Here is a 24,234-nt window from a genome sequence, read left to right on the forward strand (position 1 = left end):
TGTTAGAGTACAAGATAAAATACTGTGAATGAGAATGACAATTTAGATACTTAGTAATTCATAAAAGTAATTCTTGCTCCACAAGCAAAGCGCAGAAAGCTTTATCTTTTGCCATCTTTCGTTTAAATGTGGATCAAATAAGGATCTAAGCTGTGTGTATGTTAGCTAAATTCCACTCATCTCTTCCGTTTGCGTTTATCTGCAAAGTTGGACAGAATAACGTTGCCTTTAATCGTTTGTGATTGGAATATTCCGATAGGTCGACAGTATTATGTACCCAGTTAGACCAACCCATATCTGGTTGGACTTTTTTTTTATACTGGGAAAGTATCAAATGCCCAAGGGGTAAACTGATTAGAATCAAAAGGAAAGGGATGGAGAGGGGAAAAGAGATAACAATGTGTATTATTAATTCTGAACTCATTTGCATCCCTCTTCCTTTTTCATTCTTTTCACCTCCTTCAAACGAGTCAACTCGTTGCCTTGTTATTTCTTCTATATCCGAAGTGAACACAAATCACTGTTCTAGCAGCAGTCGCAAGAACTAAGTAGCATAGTTATAATAGCTCTGCTTTTGACTTGTCTCTTGCATCTTCAGTTTCACAGTCCTCAAAAATGCTTGGTTTTGGTTGGCTTAGATATGCATCTTCCTGTTGGCTTCAGATGGTCATGAACTGGGAGAGGGGCATCTGCAATAAGAATTTCTGTTTTTAATCTTCCAGCTAATATGATGTACATAAAGTCAACATTTTTTGCAATCTCATTTCATACCTGGAGACATTATCCATCTTGGCTAATGATTTTGAGCGTTTCCTCTTTGTTTTAGGTCCAGAAGGCTCACTGTTATGACAATGAACTCTTGCTCACTTTAGAAAGATAAATAGAGGGTGATATTGGTAAACAGAATACAGAATTCCAAGCATTAGTACACTAATATTTAGCTCTTCTTTGCGAGTTAAATTCAACATATATCAGGAAGGAAAAAGGAAAGCCGATTTTGGATTTCTTCTCTAAAGAATTGCAACTCCTTCTGGCCAATCACCCGAGTATTGCCTGTAAATTCGAAAAACCATATCTTAATTCAGACGTTTCAATATAGTTCTTTCATTATATTGTCAATAATAATAATAATAATGTCAATTTGACAACTTTCCGGAGTTAAATTAGACAAAATTAATTCATTATGTCAAATCAAATTTAGATAGTCAAAAACTACATAAAATATATAAATTGCAAGTTACTTTATATTAAAAAGACAGAAAGAATACATTTTAAAGATTCATAAAGATCAAACTTTCTGGAAATAGAACGTACCAAACCAACCGCGATCTGGTTGTATCCGCGTTGAGCGAAGCTTCTTTGAATGTAAATCGTGCTTTACGATTTTACCCTTACTATTAATGTTTATTGGAAAAAGCAACCCAAAGATTTGGGACCAAAAACGGTTAGCGGTGACCATTAATTAAGTTTCTTCGGCTTGAGTTGGCTTGAAAGCACGGAATATATTTGCACCATCACCGTCTATGCTTCGGCCTACTATTATACATCTTGAGCTGCCAATGGCAGCACTACAGTCATTTTTCTTCTTCCCCATCTGTGATATCTGAAAATAAAAATGAGGCTTTTGGCAGTCTTCAAATATTGCTCCACAAAGAATGTGGAATTGAGGAACAAAGGGTGTTTGGCTAGGCTATATGAAATACACCAAGGATTTCCAAACTGAATATGAAACGCTGACGGATTCGATGTTGTTCTGAAAACTAGAAAAGTTTTACCACCTTGAACGTTACAAACCAATGAATGTAAGAGATGTATTGCACATAATTTTTAAGGCTTAACTATGGCTAAATGGCTTAGTTTAATTTTAGAATTTCTCTAAAATTAACCTAAGCTCTTCTAACTTTAGTTTATTTGTCTTTTCACATTTTAGACCTCCCAAATTTGTGATTTTTCTCGAGATACCTTAGTCTTTGGATTTAAAAAAAGAGAGAAGGAATTTCAGAGTTTGGAGAAATAAAGAACTAACCAGTAGTATCAAATGAGAGGGGCATGACAAAAGACCAAAAGACGATAAATGGAGCTTTCAAACTGAGAGTAGTGAAACAAATCTTCTTACGAAAGTTCCTGGCATCCACAGGAAATGAAGAGTAATTTTGAATTTTGCCATAAGCGGGATATATTTTATTGCTGAAAGCAGGGATGTATCGGGTTGGTTTGGTATTTATCAAAACCAAATCATACCAAACCAAACCAACTATATCGGTTTGGATTGGTTCGATTTTGTCGGGTTTTTCGATTTTTTTGGGTTTTTTGTTACATGAATATTATTTCAATCTTACTTTGTTAAAGTTATAGATAAAGTTTTGATAAGTGAATATATAGATTTAGTAAAATTTGAAAAAATTGACAAACATATGATCTATTAAAATATTCTTATGGTAGAATTTTTTTAGTAACATATGATAGTTATTTTCTTAATCGTCTAACAATTATTTTTCGTTGATGTACACTTTCAAGATTAACCGAATTTAATAATTAAACATAAAAATCAATATGATACCTAAATAATGATATGCTCTATTTAATTTTAGATTATCGAAATACCATTTTAAATTCGAAAAAGATATACATATGAATATGGAAGAACAAAGAGATGATTAACACATTTCAATAACACTTGATAAGAAGTGATACGACCCATTATTTAAAGTATATGAAAACGAATGCACTTCATAGTTCTATTAAATATTACATCCCATGAGAGGATCCCAAATATTTCTAGACATTATTTAAAGAAAAATTTAATTACATAAAGTCTTAAAAGTATATAAAAAATATATATTCATATGTCTGTTTGATTTGAGTTTTTCTACTCAATACCGAACCAAATCAAACCAAACATAATCAAGTTTTTAATCGATTTGATTTTACTTTTCGGTTTGGTGCGGTTTTCCGGTTCGGTTTGATTTATCTGAAAGGAATAAAGCTAGTAGGTGATTCATGAGTAACATGAATTGATACCTACCCTTTTGATACTAGATTATTTAACTTTGAATGGATTGTGAAGCTTAAGTGAAGAAAAACATCTTATAGCGATAGTTATTTACTCGTAAAATGGTACAGTTGAATTTATAGCGTGATTTAGAGATAAGATGATGTTGGGCATATTTTTATATGTTTTAATGTTACTTTACCCATGTTTTAACCGCTTTTGGTGTTAAAAAAATGAACAACATGTGTTAATTATTGATTTTATGACTAATTAAGTTGTGTGTGATGATTTAGAATGTTTGGAGTGCAAAAATATGAAAAAAAGATGCTCCAGCTATAGGAGAAGAGGGTGGATGCTTTGCATCCAACCTTAGAAAAAAGGCTATTTGGAGCACCCTTAGTAGTGAAGTCTTAACAAGGCATCCACCTTAGCATCCGCACCTAGGTCAAGCAAGGTTGAGGGAATAGAGGGTGGACGCAAAGCATCCACCCCAGTATCCGATGCTGAGAAGTTCAAGCTGAGGCAGACGCGAAGCATCCAACTCAGCATCAATCCCTGAAGCTGATTCGGAAAAGGAAAAGGAAAATTTTGGCCCACGACTTTTGTACGCAATATATAAAGCAAAAACGCCTCTTTTAGGGCATCTAACGTACTTTTTGAAGGGGATTTGACCTAGGGAGAGCAAGAAGCCGTCGTGGAGGCCGAATTTCATCTTCTTTCGCCAAACTTAGTAATTTTTATATCTCTTTGTATGACTCGTTGCTCTAGTGCTTCTATCGACAATAGTGGGTTGCTCTAATGGTAAGCACCCTCCACTTCCAACCACGAGGTTGTTAGTTCGAGTCACTCCAAGAGCAAGGTGGGGAGTTCTTGGAGGGAGGGAGCCGATGGTCTATCGAAAACAGCCTCTCTACCCCAGGGTAAGGATAAGGTCTGCGTACAAACTACCCTCTCCAGACCCCACTAGTAGGATTGTACTGGATTGTTGTTGTTGTTGTTGTTTGTATGATTCGTTGTTTGGCTACCATGTCTATGTGGAGCTAAACTTCATGTTCTAAGGTTGTGGTTCTTTCATGAATATTATTATTCGAATATTGATTTTGATTTCTTAGTTTATCGTATCGGTTTGTTTATTCAATCCTGCGCTTAATTATTTGATTACTTGATCACCAATTAAATATTATCTACGAATCTAGAGTTGAACTCGAAAGTGAGAATTTTAAATTGCATATAGGATTGAGTAGAGCAAGTTCTTGAATCCGAATTTCGGAGAATATATTCACGGTTAGGATAGACATATACTTAATTATCTTGCTTGGTTGATGTACATGAATTATAAATGCATTCTTGTTAGTTCTAATTCCATAAACATATAGGCGTTAGGTTAGCTTGAATAGGCGAGTAAGAACTCGATAGATTTTTATGAGCAATATTAACACTGTCAACCAATAAACTAGATAAATTAGTTTGTCAATTCAATAAAAGAATACAATAGTAATATTAGATAGCCCATTACCCTGGATCGTTTTCAATACATTGGTAATATAAACATCTGCTCTTCTTTTGTTCAGAATTCGTTATTTATTTTCTATTTAGTTTAATTACTTTAGCATCACTACTTTTGGGTTTAATCCTTGTTTAGATAATTAGGATAGTCTGATCTACTTAATAATTGATAACAAGTCCTCGTGAGTTCGACACTCTATCTTATCACTTTATTACTTGACGACCACGTATACTTGCGTGTGCGTTTGGCCGCAATAAATTTTTGGCGTCGTTGCCGGGGACTTAAAAATGAGTTATTTTCTAAATTAGACTTTTACTTTTATCTTCACACTTTTTCTTTTTTTTTGTAAATATTTTTATTTTTATAACTATTTAATTTTTCTTTTAGTGTGTTTCTAGTACTCTCAGCATGACATCTGGGGATGAAATATATGGAGGTAAGGTTATTGAGGAAGACGCTTGGTTGACGGAAGACTTTTATGGCCCGTATTTTTGGGCTTGTCATGGCCTGCCCTCTTGGAGATATGAATTTGAATATTGGAGTAAGGGTTGGTATTGGGACGGATATTCTCGATTAAGTAAATATGCGAAACATCATTGTCTTCTAACAACGTTGGTGAATGGTTGGTCTAAAGAGAGAGATGAGCTTGCACATAAAATTGATAATTTTGGCTTGGCAGTGCATAACTTGGATGCAGATTTGAGTGTAAAGGTTGATCCGTGTAACACCCAACAATTTAATGATGAGTTGTGTAAAACTTAAAAAAAATCTTCTAGACCAAATTGAGGAGTTAAAACGAGAATACCAATCATTAGATCATGTTTTTCTTGATGATGCCAATGTTGAGAAGATTGCTCTAGAGTCATATGAGGGAGTACATAACATTACTTTGGGAGACTTGAGTGTGTGTATATACGAGAGTGTAAATAACAGTACAATTCATGAGTTAGGACGTATTAGACCTCATTCCAATTATTTTTCCACGTTGTGTTTAGATAGTAAGATAGTAATCGATCCATCTAAGCCTATGGGGGAGTCAAATAGTGAGGACGGGAGTGCATATATTCTTGAATTTGTTGTGCCAAAAAGAAAAAATTACATTCCTCATCTAAAGGCCGAGAAGTACAGAGTGAAAAATTTATTACTTGGCCTGGTTATATTTTAAGCCCCACAAAAAGTGCATAACAGAAAACTAGAAGCCAAATTAGGGGCTCAATTCATAAGTTCGAGATGGAGGCACAAAGTGGTTCACATCGTGCTGCGACATTAAATTAGGCGCTTGTTGGGAGGCACCCCAACTTTACTGCTTTCTTTTATTTTTTTATTTTATTTTTATATATTATTTTTGTAGTATTTGTTTTTGTTTTGTAGGATGTGAGCATGGGAGAGAAGCCATAGGAAGTGTGCAAAAATGAGCTAGATTTGGTGGAGCGAGTAACCTTCACTAAGAAGGGCTTCATGTACATTTACACGTACCCATTCACTTTGGGTGCATTTTCTTTGAGAGGGGGACTTGACCCCATGATTTTGGAGTTGTGCCACCGATACCATATTTTTTTGGCATGGTGGGCCCTTCGGTATGGCGAACGGTGGCCTGTCTGCGGTGGCTGTGCCGGAAACGAAAAAAGACCTCACCTTGGCTCGTATGATGAACATCTACTCCCCCTAGATTTTCCGTTGGGGAGTAATAAATTCAGCAAACGTGGCCACCATGCTTTGCTCACAGTATGGATGACGACAATGATCGTGGATGGATGGAGCGGTTTGTCGTCATTGCCACCAGGGACATCATCCCGGCTATAACTCTATCCTTCCTTGAGTCCTGGACTCGTTCACGTAAGTTTAAAGTCTATCTCTTTTTTCTAAAAAAGTCCATTTCATGTCGTTGATGATCCTTCTCGTTTCATTATTTTAGCAACTCGGTGGACACCACCAAGGATTGAAGGCTTGGACCGGTGGGTTCAGAAGATTCTGGACATCACCACGCCTGAGACCCGTTGGTGGAAAGAGTTGGCTCCTAAATACGTATGGAGGGCCAAGAATGATGGTGAGCTGACTCGTAAAATTGATTCTGCCTTTAGTTTATCTTTGTACATAAGAAAACTAGTTAACTTCACTTTTTTGTTGGATTAAGGTCTCCCGCATGGCTCTGTTACCATCCATGAGGAGGACGTTTTGGTTGATTCCGTAGAGGATGCGAGGTTATTGAAGGGGGCTCTCACCCGAACAGGCGGCATCAGATTTGCTTCCGGTGCAAGCGCTTCCTCTCGGAGTCCCCCGCTGGAGAACAAGCAAGCAAAATGACTGCATTCTTCCTCGACCGAGGGAAAGAATAAAACAGTGAAAAAATCCTCACTCGAGCCAGCCGCAACCACTGTGGTTGTTGATGATGATGGGGAAGCGAATGATGAAGGGGCTTCCCTACAAAGGAGACAACGACATTCATCGGCTCAACAAAATGCTCAATCTTAAGAGCTTATCTATCATGCCCCAACCTCGGGGAGCGCGACCGGCGCTCAATCGAGTGAACCCGGTCGAACAAGCCTATTAAACCTTTCCTACCCGACTCATTCATAATCCAAAAAGAGAATGCATCACTATTTGTAAAACAGGGGAGAAATCAGTTATATAAATATATAAACGTTGCTAGTTCATTTTTCTTTTATACATTATGCCATAGTTGAGTTTCCAAAATACAACTCGATCCAACGACCACCCCCAACATACACACATGACCCACATAAACATCTACGTAGCCTCTAGTGATACAAAAGACAATCATGACAAATGCCAGCAACAAGGCTCCGGCTATACCTCGAATTATGAAAACTTATACAAAAGAAGGACTACATGACCCCTGAGGGAAATAGGGCTCACAAAGACTGTTGTGAGGAGAGAAAAAGAGCACCACTATATGCGATCAACACTATCTGTGATGGAACCACCTACATCCATTCAAAGATGTAGCGCCCCCGACAAAAGAGACGTTAGTACTGTCGAATAGTACTAGTATGTAAGGCAAACACCAATCTTAGTAGAATGAATAGTGAAACAAAGAAAAGGTAGTCATAATAATCAATAAGTACTTCACAAAAATATAAAGAAACACCAAGTAAGGATCATATAGTTTCCAATTCAATCTTTCCATCCTTTTAGGTTAATAATCTTTAGTGCCAAAGCCACTACTCATAATGCCACCGTATTTTTACACGGATTCCGGTCTCGGCTCGACCAACTAAGCCATCTCAAGTGAGACATATCCATATCCATAATGTAAATCAATAATTCCTACACAAATGCCACCATGTGTACAGCATGGCGTCCGATCTCGGCCCGATCGGCTAAGCCATCTCACTTGAGACATAACCTCTTTCAATTGTTCACTCAATTCACATCTCTTTCCCATCTTTCATTACATGGCACAAACATCCTCATTTATTAAATAGTTCTTGGCACTTTGGCATATTTTACAATTCAAGTCTTTCCCTTTTTATTCGTTCAAGTAACATCATCATTCATGTCGATAAGTACCATTACACAAGGCATTGCACACATAAGGGAAGGAGCTTGAAAATCATAATTACGTTCTCAAATAGCATGATGACACAATGAACATCTAGAACAATTAGGGAACATGAATCTTTCAATCCAACACACTAAGGCAAACAATTCTAATATGATCAAGTCGGAACTTACACCAATTATTCGGACACTAGGAGTTCGATTCTAAGAAGAAGAGAGTTAGCCATACATACTTCAATTGCGCTTCTTTAGACTATACAATTATCCTGAACCCTTAGCAACCTCAATCTATTTTTGCAATATACAAATTGAACCCAAAATTAGGAAAATGTTCATGGTTCTAGTTCACTTTTTATTTTTCCCACACTCTTTTTCACATGTATGCAAGATGAACCACCCCTCATACCCATGAAGTATCACACTAATACCCCATTATAACTATCTTTGAAATTAAGAGTTGGGGTGATGAAGTCTTACCTTTTCTGATGAAGAATTTGGTGCTCTACTTGAATATTTCCAAGCTTTAAGTGATGGTTGAAGATTAATTGATGAGAATTAGTCCCTCCCTCTAGAACCCTCTCTCTCTCACACTAGAAATATCAGAAAATAGCTTCAAAATAGACTAAATGGGTGTTTTAACGGAATGAGGGTCGAGTTTTAAATTAAGAAAATGGGTGCCCTGACACAGGTCTGCGGTCGCATATGAGACCGCATAATGGTTAAGCGGTCCACAAAGTGACCGCAGAAATGGCCCTCAGGGGCCTGAACTTTCGGCCCAGGTATGCAACTAGTATGCGGTCCGCATACTCATTCTGCGGTCTCATAATGCACCGCAGAACTCCCTCCTCAAAAACCAAAATGCAACCAATATACGATCAGCATATCGATTATTCGGTCGCATAATCGACCGCAAAGCTGACCTCAAATTGGCCAAACTTTCTGTTTCACTCTACGACCATTATGCGATCCGTAGAGTGATTATGCGGCCGTATAATGGGCCGCAGAAATGCGTTCTTCTGCGAAACAGTTTCCTCTAAGTCCGTAGGGTACTGTTCAATCCAAAAAGTCTGAATACGCAAGAATCTATCTTGGAACCACGAAACCCCGAGTTTCTAGTTAAAATTTGTACGGGTCCTTACATTATCACCCCAATTGAGGACGATGCCCAAGATCTCTAGGGAGACTTTGACTTGGTGGAGAATGCCAATTCTCTCTTTCCGATCCCAGTTGCTGCTCTCGGTACTATAAGGCCGAGTACCGGGCCTCTTCCCCCTTCGGTTGGTGAGCAACTAAGAAACAGCACTGCCTATGCCGCAACTGCTTCTCAACTCACAACACTATCAACTTCAGGCCAAAGGCAGTAGCCCAGGGCTAAAATCGGCCATTAAGTCGACCAAAACTTGTGATTTGATCGCAGTCCTGGATTTATATTCGATATCGAATTCACTAATCTTAACTACCCATTTGGCCAATCGACCTGACATCTGAGGTTTGTGAAGTACATTCCGCATAGGAAAAGTTGTCACCGCGGCTATCGGGTGGCACTCAAAATAAGGTCTAAGCTTTCGAGCAGCGACTACGAGAGATAGGGCTAGTTTCTCGAGGTGTGGATAATGAGTTTCCGCTCCCGATAAAATTCTGCTAACATAATAGATAGGAGATTGCATACCTTCATCTTCCCGGACTAGAATGACGCTTACCGCTACCTCAGAGACTGCTAAGTATATTAATAACAGTTCGCCTTCCTCCAGTTTTGATAGTAACATAGGGCTTGATAGATACCGTTTTAGGTCTTTTAGAGCATGTTGGCATTCCGAAGTCCATTCGAAATTGTTGTTCTTCTTCAGAAGTGAGAAAAAGTTATGACATTTTTTCAAAGACCGAGAAATGAACCTGCTTAGAGTGACTAGTCGTCTGGTTAGTCTTTGGACTTCTTTCACGTTTGTCAGCTGGTCTAAAATGTCCTCGATTGACTTTTCTTATCGGGATTGACTTTGATCCCCCTTTGTGACACCAGGAAACCCAAACATTTACCAGAACTGACTCCAAACGCACAATTTTTGAGGTTAAGCTTCATATTGTGCTTCCTTAGGATGCCAAAGGTTTCCTGGAGGTTGCTTTTCAAATATTTTGTTCACGAACCTCTCATAAGTGGCTCCGACATTTTTAAGCTCGAAGAGCATCACATTATAGCAATATGTGCCAAAGTTTGTTATGAATGAAGTTTTTTCCTGATCCTCATGGTTCATCTTAATTTGGTTGTACCCGGGATAGGCATCGAAGAGACTCATCAACTCGTGTCCGGCCGTTGCATCAATCATTTGATCAATGTTTGACAATGGGAATGAGTCTTTTAGGAATGCCTTATTCAGATCCTTATAATCTAGGCACATACGGAATTTATTATTCTTTTTTGGAACTACTACTATGTTAGCTAGCCAGTCGGGATACTTTACCTCCAGGATTGAACCTATATCGAGCAGTCGAGTTACATCTTCTTTAACAAACCTATTTCTGACCTCGGCAATTGGTCACTTCTTTTGCCTTACCAACAGGATGCTTGGGTCTAGGCTTAACTTGTGCACGGCCACCTCTAGAGGGATACCTGTCATATCCGTGTTCGACCATGCAAAACAATCAACGTTAGTTTTAAGAAATTCAATAAATCCTGACCTGAGCTCGGGGTTTAGTCCTGTCCCCAAGTGAAAATTCCTCTCAACCAACTTTTCGAATAATGCCACTTGTTAGAGTTCTTCCGATATGGACTTGGTCGCATCCGTTTCTTCTGATACTTGAAAATACCTTGGTACCTGGTAAGATTCCGACAGCTCCTCCCCTTTGTTGTCTTCATTTGGTTCGGGAGTCGGTTCCTGTAACTTCTATGCTATGTGTTCCTTCCCTTTACTGATGGAAATCGAGACCGCGTTCATTTCCCTTGCCACCGTTTGATCTCATCTTATTTGCTTTATTCCCTCTGGAGTTGGGAATTTCAGAAGTTGGTGATATGTTGATGGTACGACATTCATCTCGTGTAGCCATGATCTGCCAAGAATTATATTGTAGCCCATGTCACCGTCTACTACTTCAAATAAGGTAATCTTCATGACCCCTTCGGCGTTCGTGGGCAGCAAGATCTCTCCTCGGGTTGTCACACTTGCTAAGTTGAACCTGCCGAAGAGCTTTGTTGCCGGAATGATGCTTCCGATTAGCTTAGCTTGCTCCAGCACTCTCCATTGAATGATGTTGGCTGAACATCCTGGGTCTACCAAAACACATTTAATTTTTAATTCTAGAAAGTTAAGAGAAATTACCAGGGCATCGTTGTACGACAGTATAAGTCTATCAGCGTCCTCTTCTGTGAAAGGGATGTCGTCCTCGGTGACTTCCTGGAGTCTCTTGCTATGAGTCACCGATACTTTTGTCTTTTTTGTTGTCGAGAAGGTTACACCGTTGATCTCGTTTCCCCCGAAAATCATGTTGATGGTTGACTGAGGAGGGTCTTCACCTATTTTCGAGGGCTCTGCGTTGTCCCGGCTGCGACCGTCATTATTTTTAGCCCGGTCACTTAAGAACTTTCTGAGATGGCCGTTTTTCAACAACGTTGCCATCTCTTCGCGCAGATGTCTACAGTCCCCAATCTTGTGACCGTTAGTCTTATAGTACTCGCACCATAGATTAGGATCCCTCTGGCTGGGATCAGATCTCATCGGCCTCGGGAACCGCATTTCCTTGATGTTCCTCATCGCCGATACCAGCTCCACTATGCTGACATTGAAGTTGTACTTGGACAACCTGTGATAGGTGGAATCTCAGGAACCCGATACCTCTTTATCTTGCAATGACTTGTTGTTCCAGCCACAGTCAGTTCTTCTATCGGGAACAAACCTATCTGCCGATCTGAACCCTCTGTCGCATCCTTCGGCCCTTTCGTAGGGCAAAAATCGCCCCTTAGAAGATCGCTGATCTGCATCAAAATCATTCTTCGATTTATCCTTGTTCTTTTCTCGATCCTGACCCTTAGTTGATGCTGCGAACCCCAGTTGATCATCTTCTATTCTTATCTTTGATTCGTAATTGTTATAAACATCCGCCCATGTAGTTGCCCGAAACTCGAGCATGCCTTTTTTAGTTACCGGGAGGCGTCCGAGCTCCTCAGTTTAACCCCTTAAGTAAATGCCTCAGCTGCCCATTCATCTGGCACGACTGGTAGCAACATCCTTTCTTTCTAAAACCTAGTAATGAACTCACGCAGCAACGCAGACTCTCCTTGCGAAATTCTGAATATGTCCGCCTTCCGGGCCTGGACCTTCCTGGTAGGGCATGTGCCTTGATGAAATAGTCTACGAGCATCTCAAAGGAATCTATTGAGTGTTCGGATAAGAGTGAGTACCATGCCAGGGCCCCCTTCGTGAGAGTTTTTCCAAACTTCTTTAGCAGGATCGACTCAATCTCGTGTTGAGCCAAGTCATTTTCTTTCACCGCCGTTATATAGGTGGTGATGTGATCCTGAGGGTCCGAAGTCCCATCATATTTCTGTATATTTGGCATTTTGAACTATTTCAGAATTAACTCTGGTATTGCGCTCAGTTTGAACGGCAACTGGGTGTATATCTTTGAGTCCGGGCCCTTCAACACTGGTGGTGCTCCCAGAATTTGGTCTATTCAAGCGTTTATTTCCCTCATAAACCGCATGAGCTCGATTTTGAAGGGATTATTACTATTGTTGTTACCAGATTCGATGCCGACCCCCCCCGACCCCGTCGAAGCTGACCTCACCCCTCGGGGTATTGTTATTAACCCTTTGCGCTATTTGATTTGCAGGAACACCAGGAGGAACTGGGCCTCTTCCATTCGCGTTGTTGGAAGCACCCGACAACGCTTGCCTTAGTTCTATCATGGCCTGGGCTTGCCGTGAGAGATGGCACATGATGGTCTTTTGCTATTTTCTCAAATCCTCACCATTTCCGTAATGTGCTCGTCTTCAGCATCATCAGGAGTTGCCTCCCGTACGTGTCATGGATATCGCCCGCCATAAACTGGCATGGTTGCGTCCTCTTCGTTGCGGGTGTCACTGATTGAATCCTCGTATTGAGGCAGATTGTTTTGTGCCTCAACGTTGTGTGCGATGTTGACATCATTAGCTGCCATCTTTTACGATTTTTTGCTAAGAAACAAAGAATCAAACAGATTAGTAATAGATGCAAGGATTAATTCAATTACGTAATTGTATAAGCCCCACAGTGGGCACCAAGCTGTTTACCCGTAAAACAGTACAGTTAAATTTATAGCGTGATTTATAGACAAGAGAATTGATTTGATCCCAAAATGATAAATAAATCAAATAAAATGCAAGAGTTAGCGTTGAAATCGAGATAAAATATCACACAACTTGGTTCCGTGAGCAAAGCTTCCGAAGACAGCAATAAGAATAACACTAGACGGAAAATAAAGTATTATTCAGCTTGGGATAATGTGTAGAATCAGTTTGTCAGAATTTTCGTGTGTTACAATGATTGTTGAAGTCACTATTTATAACTATACCTAGGGAACAAGGTCCTAGGATCAAACCCCTATTAAATGACAATAATGGGGCCCATTGATGAATATGTAACGGCAGGTCATGAATGCAAAAATTCTCTGTAACGGGTGCGCATTTAATACTGAGGAATATTCTTCATCGAATGTCATATGGTGACAAATATTTGTTTGATCTCATTGATAATGTTCCCTTCGAGGTCTACCTGATGCCAACCGAAGCTGTTGTCCTCAGTTTAGGTTTTCACCTGCTTCATCTTCCGTCTGTTCCCTCCGGTTCCACGTGTTACTCTGTCATTCGAACATTTAATGTGAACCGATTTTATCCTATATAATAGTGACATTTAAATAACAAGACTCACTTTTAGAGATATTGGCAAACCTCCAACACATTTTTCACGTTAAATTTAGCAAGATAAATTACTTTTTCGACCTGTTGTCTGATATGTAACATTAGAGAGACACCTAGGGGGAAGTTTAATCTACATTGCATGAGAATGTGTGTTCTCATTAACTGATGCTGTTCAAAGTTAATACTCCTACATAATTGAGGACGGCACTCAGCAACATAGGAGAAGGTCGATCAGGACCTAGAATAGAAGTGAATTTGATAAACGAAACCTTTTCTGGTATATCGTTATGTATATGATTGTGTAGATACTAAAAGATAGCACGCCAATTTTCAGGAAAACAGATGTGGAGAGACAAAATAGAAGTGAAGTTCAAGGGGCAAGTGTTGGAGAGTGGAGATTACAAGCGTTTGGCGGAGCCAGAATTTTCATTAAGAAAGTTAAAATATAAAAAAATAAATTTATCAATAAGTTAAAGGGTGTCAATACATAGTATATATACACATTAAAAAAATATTTACCTAACTACACAGTATAATTTTTCCGACTAAGGGGTGTCAACCGACACCCCTTGAGTGAATGTGGCTCCGCCACTGATTACCATATATATATATATATATATATATATATATATAGTGTATAATTAATATATAATTTATATATTCCGACTAGAAAAAATAAAGGAAAACTACTAGATATATCCAATTATAAGTAGCTCATTATAAAAATTGGCCAATTTATAAAATATTACTAATATTAATTAGCTATTTATAGCAAAAAAAAAATCAATTTTTTGCTTTCTTTTTAGTGGGTATTATTAGAATAGATTAGGTATATTTTAAGGAGCTTGAATCTTAGTTTTCGGATGATTTGGTAGAGTTTTGAGCTGATTTGAATTGAAAATTCGAAGTAAAAAATAAACATGAAAAAAATAATGTTTACGTATCACATGTATATCCATGTATACCTGTGTGTAAGATACATGCGTGATACATGTGTCGCAAAAGGATTTTTTGAACTCGATTTAATTACGAATTTTGATACCAAACCAGTCTAAATCACCTCCAATCTTCCTCAAATTATTTATATTGACTTATCTATATGTTTTCAATAAATTTCAACTATACCCATTGAAAAAGGGCCCTTTTGCTTAGATTTTTGGAATATTGTATATATATATATATATTTATATTTATATATATATATATATATTTATATTTCATAACTTTATTTGCTAGCTCATCCATAAAATTTCTTTCCGTCTTGCATCTAATGTTGCTAATCACGCTTAAAAATATGAAAGGAGATTTTGGCGTGTGATTCTTTGAGAGAAAGAACCTTATTTATTTGGTTTTTTAATTTTTATATGTATTTGACTAATTTTGGTAAGTCTATGATTAATGGTTAGAGGTCGGAAGTTGACACTTATTTGGGACATTTATATAATTTTCCCAAATATAAATAGAGTAAGCTATTTGTGTGAAATCCCTTCTTTTCGGGCCGTCCAATCTAGTCCAGCCCATCTACTTCCCTAGCTACTTTGCAGATCTTTGGTTTTTGCTCACATGATTGGAATCAAGTCCCTTCTAAAACAAACAAACAAACAACAAACAACAATTACTTTCAATCCCAAACAAGTTAAAACTAATTATCTGAATCTTCATAAATCATATTCTCAGCTCATTTTAGGCTATTTTTGTACCAAATAAAAATAAAATGAAAAGTATTAGAATTCTTTATATTTCCAATTGATATAAAAATCTCTACTATGGCTAGCGGACTCAACTTGGAATACCGTTCTCTTCTATTTCTTTTTAAAATGTCATTTTGTCAAGTTTAAATGATAAATTGGGAATAATATTTTTTAAGTATTAACACACATCTAATGTGCCACAATTCACAAATATGATTTTGATATGAAAAATCGATTTTATTACTCATTATAAAAATTTACCTTTTAGTTACTCCTTTTTACGGGAGATCAGTAAATGAAAAATATATGAGTTGTATTCTTAAAATTAGAGGAAGAAAATGATTTTAGCAAAAAAAATACAAAAAATAAAAAAATTTGGCTGGGTCGGGTCATAAAATATGGGTCTCATAATTTCTACGTATGCAATCTTGGCTTCTAAGTTTTGGATCTGGGGGGCTCGCTCAACGCGTTATTTGTCATCGATTGCAGTTTGAGATGTCCATTACTGTCTCTTAGCACATACTACTATTACCTTTCCTTTCTCTCCGGCTTTCCAGAAAGGTAATTTTTTTTAAATCTTCCTGTAACTTCTCCGTATTGGCAAAATTTGATTCATCATTTCCATCACTAGCCTATGATTTATCTGTGATCCACACATTTTCTTTTAATCTATAAGGCTTTATTTGGTTATACCGTTTTATGCACTAGCATTGTAGATAGTTTCATATTGTTAATTGCCTGTCTCCATTGGTTTCTATTTTGAGTATTGGTAATATTACTTCTATTCAAAAATGAAATGCAATTTTAAAAAAGGGTTTTTTTGGGTTCCTTTTGTGCTCTTGAAACTTGTAAAACCTGCATCCTTTTGTGTAACAAGCTATGATACAAACTCAGATATTTTGCATGTAGAGTTTAATTTGAAATGATCTGATGATAAAATTTGCTTGGAAAAATTAATTGTCGCCCCGGCTACAGTTGGCTTGAGCCAAAAGATTACTCTGTGTGGGAATGATCTGAACCTGCTGACACAGTTATTTTTTAGTTTTAGAGAGTTCTTGGACCATATATTAGCACCTATACTTTATGAGTATATGTTTGGATTGCATTTATGCAGATTTAAGCAGCCAGTTGCCTAAGAATTTTTTTTGGTTTGGGGGGGGGGGATCTGAATTTTCCTGATTCGATCAAGAAACTATCTTTAGTGATTTTCCTGATGGCTATTGCTAGGAAGAGATAGAAGATGCTTGGAAAACACTAGCGCAATTGTTGTTGACATTTTGCGTGATGGCAGTGCGATAGTTTAGTAAAGTGTGCTCAAAGGATTGAAGTGATCCCATGTTTAGCGAATGGGGAACAGCTCTGCTTCGCAATTTACACTTAGGAAGAGAAAATTTCTTCCTCATTTGTGTTGCTAGACACTGTTGATTTATTTAGGAAGTACTTCTTTGCTGAGAATTTTGGAGATGCCTTCTACTTTCTTCATGAAACAAATTCTTCTGAAATAGGAAGGAAATGTGAAACTCCTATTGAAAGAAGTAAAGTAAAACTGAGAATTCTAAAAGTCAAAATCAATTTAATTCAACACAAACCATCCTTGTTTTTCATGTGTGGTAATATGTACAGAGCCTGACATTGAGGTGTTGAACGTAGGGCAGTATGTTTTGGAAATTTTAGAATTTGGTTCAATATGGTTGAAGTGGTAATTGCATGTCAATGTTTTTAACTGCGCTCGTGTGAAGCTAAACCTTTATTTTACTTTACCTGAGCAAAAGAAAAACACTAAGCCTTTATTAATGTTGTTAATGTTTGCAGATCTTTATAAAAGAAGTGGTTATTGTTTGCAGATTTTTTTGAAAAATCCAAGTGCACAATTACTTGAAGTTTGCCTTTTTGCCAACCGGGCGTCCCGATTTAAAGTTGTACTGCACTATTTCAGTAAGGTAAGCATCTCAATTTGTCTTGACAACCATATGAAAGCTGGCCTTAATTTGTGTTTTTGTGATGATACCCGCGATTGCTGTACATAAAAGTTCATTCAACTGTTCAGCAATTTACATGTTATTGGTTGTCATAACTTTACTTGGTTAAAGTCTCCGTCCGACTCCTGCCTCGCTTCCCATAATTCCTCCTATAATGTTGTAGTATTATACCTGAATTTCTCTACATGCTCTAAAAGACTCATTAAAATTTTCACCAATGCACATAAGTTTACATGATATTTGCTGTGGCATCGGAATAGCCTGTAACAAAGAAAACATCCGGCTATACCAAATCACCAAAGCACCCTAGGCCGCTCCCCTGAAGACACATCCAACCTCCCACCCCCACCTGCCACACCTGATCGATTCCCTAGTTCAGACTATAGCCTCTGTAATCTGTGTTATTTTGTCTCTTGATGTAGAACACATCAGGGCATCATTTTTTCAACACGCCCTTATTGCCATTTTAAATTTCCATCAGCTCTTCTTGTAGACTCTCCACTACCCTGCATGTAAAGCATCTCGATGGCATCTCAAATTGTCATATCCTAGGCTTAAGTGTATGTGTGATTGATTTTTGACCTGCATGCAAAAGATTGGGTACGGGTTCCAATCTTCCTTCTTTCATTACTTCTCTTAATCCTACTATTAAACTTAACCCTTAGTTGGGGGTGTTTAGAAGGTATGGTGAAGACTTGAAGCAGTGATTAATAACTAATTTCCAGCTGTACTTTCACCTAAGTTACACTCAGTGCAGGATTTCAACTTCTCTACTGCTTATAGTTGCATAACAAATTTACTAAACACTATGCTATCAATGTCTGAAATCGGACCCAGAGAGCTGCTATTACTCCTGTCCTCCAATCTATTAATGACAAAAAGGATTTTGCATATGTTGAGTTACTCACACTTGTATTGGGAAAAACCACCTGTATTGCAGAAATGTATGATAACCTTGGAGCACAGCCTGGAGTTCCAAGACCGCCTGCTACTACGCAGGCGAATCCTTTTGGAAATGCATTCTCTGGTGCTAGCTCTGGTTTCATCAGAGGTGGATTAGGGGCTTATGGAGAAAAAATCCTTGGATCTAGTTCTCAGTATGTTCAAAGCAATGTAAGATTTTCAATGTAGTTTCTTTTATTTGTATAGGTTTTCTTTTAATAATTCTTATGTCAATAGTTGTTCATTAGGTGATGAAAAACGTATGTTAGGAATACATAACGACATAACAGTAGGCAAAGGAATATCGTTTCTGTGTAGGCAGAGGAAAATTGCTTTCCTTTTCTTTTATTTATTGCTTTTTATCTAGGGTAATTCTACCACAATTTCATAGCTTCTTGTAAGATTTCAAAATTTGTCTTTAACCTTGATGACATCATTAAAATGACATTGTTACATGATACAGTAATGTAAGTTTGATTAGAACTTTGTATTGAATTTCAGACGTAAGGGGAGTTCTTTTGTCCATCACCATATAGTATAGTGAAACAAGGTGAAGAAATTCCCGTTCCTCCATAATGTGCAATTTATAGAATGAGTCAGTAACTCAGTATTAATAAAATTGGCTTCTTCCTGAGAGAGAAAAAGTCATATCATCTCTGCTTAGGAGAAGAGAAATGGCTGGTTAAAGAAGATGGACCCAGTAATAATAAAACTGAAAAATCCTTACACCATCTTCTGATTCAGCTCTTGCACCAGTGACGTTTGCCTCTCCTTTGATGTTTAAATACTCTTAAATGTTTTGATGTGAAGTGTGTGTACCAGATTTTCATGAATGACTATTTATAACAAGGGCAATCATAGAAAATGGCGGTGGTAGACTTGAGTTTCTTTGTGATCCCTAAGGAGGTGGGCTAGCAGTCTAAGAGTTGGAGTCAACCTTAGGAATCAAGATTTGTGTCCTAATAGGGTCCAAGATGAATTCTTCCATTATGCCTAAGCCTTGGCGGCAGAGTTACCCGATACTTGTATATGAGGGAGGTAGCAGGTACCTGGGTATTAGTCAAGGAGCTGCGCAAATGACTCAGCAACCACCATTGTAAATAAAGTAACATAATTCTGTGTGATTATACTTAATGCAGCAAATGACAGTTTAATTGACCCAGGAAAATACCCTGATGGCTGAGTTAGGAAGGAGAAGGTGAGTAGAGAAGGAGCACAGGATGAAAAAATACTGAAGGAAGTGAGGTTGGGACTCTGGAGAAGGGGGAAAATACTGAAGGAAGTGACGTTGGGACACTGGAGAAGGGGGGAAATACTGAATGTGAGGCTGGGACTCTGGAGAAGGGGAAAATACTGAAGGAAGTGACGTTGGGACTCTGGAGAAGGGGAAGATTGTACAGGCAATTTGGTCTAGCTGCAGTTGGGAGCTATGCTGCTAAGGCAGTCTGCACTGGGAAAAAGATTTGCCCACACACAGCAAATGATGTAGAAACTTTCTTCAGAATTGATAAATATGTCAGTCACAATGAGTTATGGAATTAGAATTGTTTTATGATTGAGGCAATTTAAATAGTTATGCAGAAACTAGCAAAATAAATAAAAGAAAGAAACAGGAAACCATCAGTACATAGATAAAGTTAATTGCCATCCTTTTGATTAGTCTGATAATGCGACAGCATCTTAGAATTATTTTTTTAGAAATGTTTCTCTCTTGTAATTTTTCAAAAATGTTTTAGCGAGGAGAAGTCTCATGTGTACCAGAAATTCTTCTGTATCACCTCGAGCCACAAATGTTTTGCAGTTTTTGCAATTTGTTTATTTGAGGTGCTAAAAGCTAATTTTTGAAATCATCAGGATTTCAGTGAATATTTCTCACCTGAATAAACTCTAAATGATAATTTTTTATTCTTAGTGAAGCATTCGCCTGCTTCTGTTGCATGCACCTTTACATTGTCACTAGTGCTATCTGCCTCTTTATTATTATTGCAAGTTTAGAAAAATTATCCACGTATGTCATGGAATCACATTGACTGTATGCACCTCTTGAATGATGTTTTGGAGTGGTGAGATTTTGCAACATATTAGAGATACTTTCCACGATAGTAGTCCTAACTGCATAATTTCGACATTTTTAGTGTCCAAAACACTACCATACCGTCTGAACATTTTATTATTGGATGATACTGATTGGAGTTGTGTAGCTTTGCTGGTAGAAACAAAGCTCTAACTTGCAACTCCTTTTTATGGAAACAGATAAGTAGGTACTTTTCGGATCCCCAGTACTACTTCCAAGTGAATGATCACTATGTGAGAAACAAACTGAAAGTAGTTCTTTTCCCTTTCCTACACAGAGTAAGGTTTTATTTGCATTTATCTCATTGGAGTATCATCATTGCATTATGTTCCCAAATAGTAACGTAACCTCCTCAACTGTCTGTAGGGTCATTGGACAAGAATCACTGAGCCAGTTGGTGGCAGGCTATCCTATAAGCCCCCTATCTATGACATAAATGCTCCGGATTTGTACATTCCGTTTATGGCCTTCGGAACCTATGTTGTTCTTGCTGGCTTATCATTGGGTTTGCAGGGAAGGTAAGCTTATCGCTTCCTCAAGCTACCTTTAGGCTTTGAATGTGGTGGTGAGTAATAATGATGAGTACATGACTTGTTACCAATCAAATATTTGCGTTGAATTTGGTTAATTGTTGCTCACCTCATTTTAGTTTGAAGCGCCAAATGCCATGACATTTATACTTGAACATGCAGTGTGTGGAATTTTATATCGTTTTCAGCACCAATACCTAATTCAGTTATTTGCATGAAGCTATCTGCTGCACCCGGTGATTCCCTTTTGTTCTAATACTCCTTCGGGTTATCTCCTTCATTCTTCCCGGCCAGAGTTACATGATACTTTGTGCTAGTGGGAGGTAGCAAGTGCCTGATGGAATAGTCTAGATGCGTGCAAGCTGGCCAGGACACCACTATTATAAATCATACTACTATATTATAAGTGTGAAGCTCTAAAGTGAAGGTTGAATTACTAAAATATCCATCAAATGCTGAATGACAATTTTGCCATTCATTTAAACATTACTTCTATAATAATTTTGTATCATAATGTAAACTTACCTTTCAGTAAATGTTAAATATCTATAAAAATAAATTAAAATAATCGCCTTGGAATTTTAATGCTTTGCTTTGAAACTCTTAATATACTTATTATGATGCATTTAAAAAAATAATAATCATGGTGCAATGAAGCCTTTACGTTTTTCAAAATAAACCTTTTGAAATTCCTGTAAATTTAACAAGCATTTCATAACTTTTAATATTCTTGGGTTATAAATACAACTATTTCAGAACCATTTTGATAAAGATGGAAATTTGCCTAATTTGAAAGCACTTCGGTATAGGTATTTCATTGTCTTGATTGAACAAATTGGAGAATTTGTGGGAGTTAACATTAGCACAAGCAAAGAATAACATATAAGACAAGTTATTCTCTTTTCTCTAGATCAATTTTTTTTTAATTATTTTAAAATGTTGATTGTCTGTTTCTTTTTAGTATATTATAAGATTGGAATAGTGAGACTGAGTATTACTTTGGATGCAGAAAGAGAGGAAAAACTGGGTAGAAGTGTGAGAGAGCTGATATGTATTAGGATAGTTAATGTTGCGAATATGGTTTTCTTTGCTGCATAGTATATGCATCTGGCAGGAGTGGTACATGGACACCATTCACTTTTTCCTCCAGTTTCATAAAATAGTTTTTTATAATTTTCTCCATACGAATACCAAATTTATATCAATGTTATATTCGGAAGAAACATATATATATATATATATATATATATATATATATGTATCCTTTGGTTAGATCCGTTTTCTTTATTATCTCTAATCACATAGGACTTTGAGAAAATACTAAGCATGTATTTATTTAACACTCAACTAAACAGACTCAAGTAAAAGTCTTTTAATGTCTTAAGCTTTTAGGTTGTACATGAAGTTTTCTTGGCTCTTTTGATTTATACAAGAAATTTTCTTGGCTCTTTAATTTGATTGTAGTTGGGGGAAGTTCTAACTGTTTGATCATGTACTCATGGTTTTTATAAGTACTAAATATCCACCACACAAAAAAATGTTCATGTAAAGTTGATTGAATATCTGTGATGAAATTATTATTAAACACATTATTTAATATATTTATGTGATTTCTTAAAATTATATGGAATACATGCGAGAAGCGCGTGTCCATAAACTAGTAGAAAAAAAAAGCATGTGATAACTTCTAAATACCGAGTTGTAAAAGGGTATCAGATAGTGTATAAAAGAATGTTCTCTTGGAAAATAGACAGAATTTTGGAACACCTCAAAACAGAAAATAGGATAGTTTGGGACAAAGGAGTAGTTTTCTGTACATCAATCATGTCAGATATGATTGGTGATGATTCCTTGACTTCTAGGTATGGTTGGTATAATCTTATTCTACCATGTGTATGTCCCTTGTTTTGTTTTCATTGTTCTGCATATTGTAACTATTTTCTTTCTTGCAATATCTTGTGCTGCTACACTATATCCCGTTTTGTTTGTATAATTCTGAATCTTTTCATATCTTGCCAGGTTTAGCCCAGAAGCTCTCAGTTGGCTGTTTATAAAGGGGTTGGTTGGCTGGTTTTTGCAAGTTTCGTTGCTGAAAATGACATTGTTCTCACTGGGTAGTGGAGAGGCTCCTCTCCTTGACATTGTTTCATACGCAGGATACGCTTTTACAGGATTGTCCATAGCCCTTTTGGGAACAATTGTATGGAACTATTCTTACTACTTTTTGATGCCATGGACATGCTTGTGCATGGGAATATTTTTGGTGAAGACGATGAAAAGAGTTCTCTTTGCAGAGGTGAGGACGTATGATTCAAGTAGGCATCATTATCTCCTACTGTTTATTGCCCTAGCTCAGTTCCCTCTTCTCTTTTGGCTTGGCAAGATTAGCCTTAATTGGTTCCTTTAAATTACATCTCAAGTTATGTGGTTTGGCAGTTAGTATGTTTTGGGAAGGGAAGCTAGCAATTTTCTGTATGTCTCATCACATAGGCATTTTAGTCTTGAATGCTAGACATGTAAATGAGCTGATTAGCCACTTATTCCATAAAATGTATACGAAAGAGCTTGTAACGTTTAGAGGCGTCTCACTGTGTTATCAGACGTTCAGGAGAAGGATTGAGAAAAGATTTTTGTGGCACTTGTGTGTTGTGTCGTATCGAACTAGTTTTATGCTCTCTTCTTTTTTATGTTATTCAGGTAGCTTCCATTAAATGAAAGTGAGACATTTAGATATTCTCTAATTTTCTTTGACCCTTGTACAAGTGCATATGTAGAATCCTCATGTTTTGTGAAAGGTTGAAAGAACTATGGGCTGTTGGTTCAGTTCCGGGATACCTTATGAGATTATTTCGCCCACCTGCTATATTGGATAACTAATACCACCATTTTGGTATGAATCCATACTGGTATTAGCTAATACCCACAACTAAATATGGGATAACTATAATTCCAAAATTTATATCGGGATTAATATCCTTATCCCAGTAATCAAATGGCCCCTAAAAGTACACCTGAGCCAGTTATGCCGTTGGGGTTTGGTATGTCAGGTTCATGTGGAAGGGCAGATGCGTATTCTGTTATTCAGTGAATCCCACTTGTGTTTGCAGGTC

General features: G+C 37.4%; 1 protein-coding gene and 1 long non-coding RNA gene across 4 annotated transcripts; one reads left to right on the forward strand and one right to left on the reverse strand.

The window, feature by feature from the left end:
- Positions 1–100: 100 nt before the first annotated feature.
- On the reverse strand, positions 101–2,015 carry LOC104087094 (uncharacterized). Its single transcript, XR_684215.4, has 3 exons — positions 1,315–2,015; positions 772–1,053; positions 101–689 (listed from the first exon to the last, which is right to left on the reverse strand). It is a non-coding gene; the product is annotated as an uncharacterized lncRNA (long non-coding RNA).
- Positions 2,016–15,889: 13,874 nt separating this feature from the next.
- Positions 15,890–23,857, forward strand: LOC104087093 (uncharacterized). 3 transcript variants are annotated; one of them, XM_009591493.4, is made up of 6 exons: positions 15,890–16,160; positions 17,412–17,539; positions 18,519–18,691; positions 20,774–20,872; positions 20,961–21,112; positions 23,144–23,857. In XM_009591493.4, the coding sequence occupies exons 3-6, from the start codon at positions 18,521–18,523 to the stop codon at positions 23,529–23,531; spliced, it is 810 nt and encodes a 269-aa protein (XP_009589788.1). In that variant the 5' UTR covers positions 15,890–16,160; positions 17,412–17,539; positions 18,519–18,520; the 3' UTR covers positions 23,532–23,857. The 3 variants fall into 3 exon arrangements, with proteins under 3 accessions (XP_009589788.1, XP_009589787.1, XP_018623208.1); XM_009591492.4 differs by having other exon boundaries at positions 17,444–17,539; XM_018767692.2 differs by lacking the exon at positions 15,890–16,160 and adding an exon at positions 16,220–16,368 and having other exon boundaries at positions 17,444–17,539.
- Positions 23,858–24,234: the final 377 nt, after the last annotated feature.

Source organism: Nicotiana tomentosiformis, chromosome 1 (genome assembly GCF_000390325.3).
Source record: "Nicotiana tomentosiformis chromosome 1, ASM39032v3, whole genome shotgun sequence".
NCBI classification, from domain to species: domain Eukaryota; kingdom Viridiplantae; phylum Streptophyta; class Magnoliopsida; order Solanales; family Solanaceae; genus Nicotiana; species Nicotiana tomentosiformis.

What these genes read in the sequence shown, in the direction of transcription:
- LOC104087093 (XM_009591493.4), top strand. Translation starts at nt 18,521, where the DNA reads ATGTATGATAACCTTGGAGCACAGCCTGGAGTTCCAAGACCGCCTGCT. An exon ending in CTCAGTATGTTCAAAGCAAT is followed by an intron (nt 18,692 to 20,773) that starts GTAAGATTTTCA and finishes TTATGGAAACAG; the next exon opens with ATAAGTAGGTACTTTTCGGA. An exon ending in TTTTCCCTTTCCTACACAGA is followed by an intron (nt 20,873 to 20,960) that starts GTAAGGTTTTAT and finishes AACTGTCTGTAG; the next exon opens with GGTCATTGGACAAGAATCAC.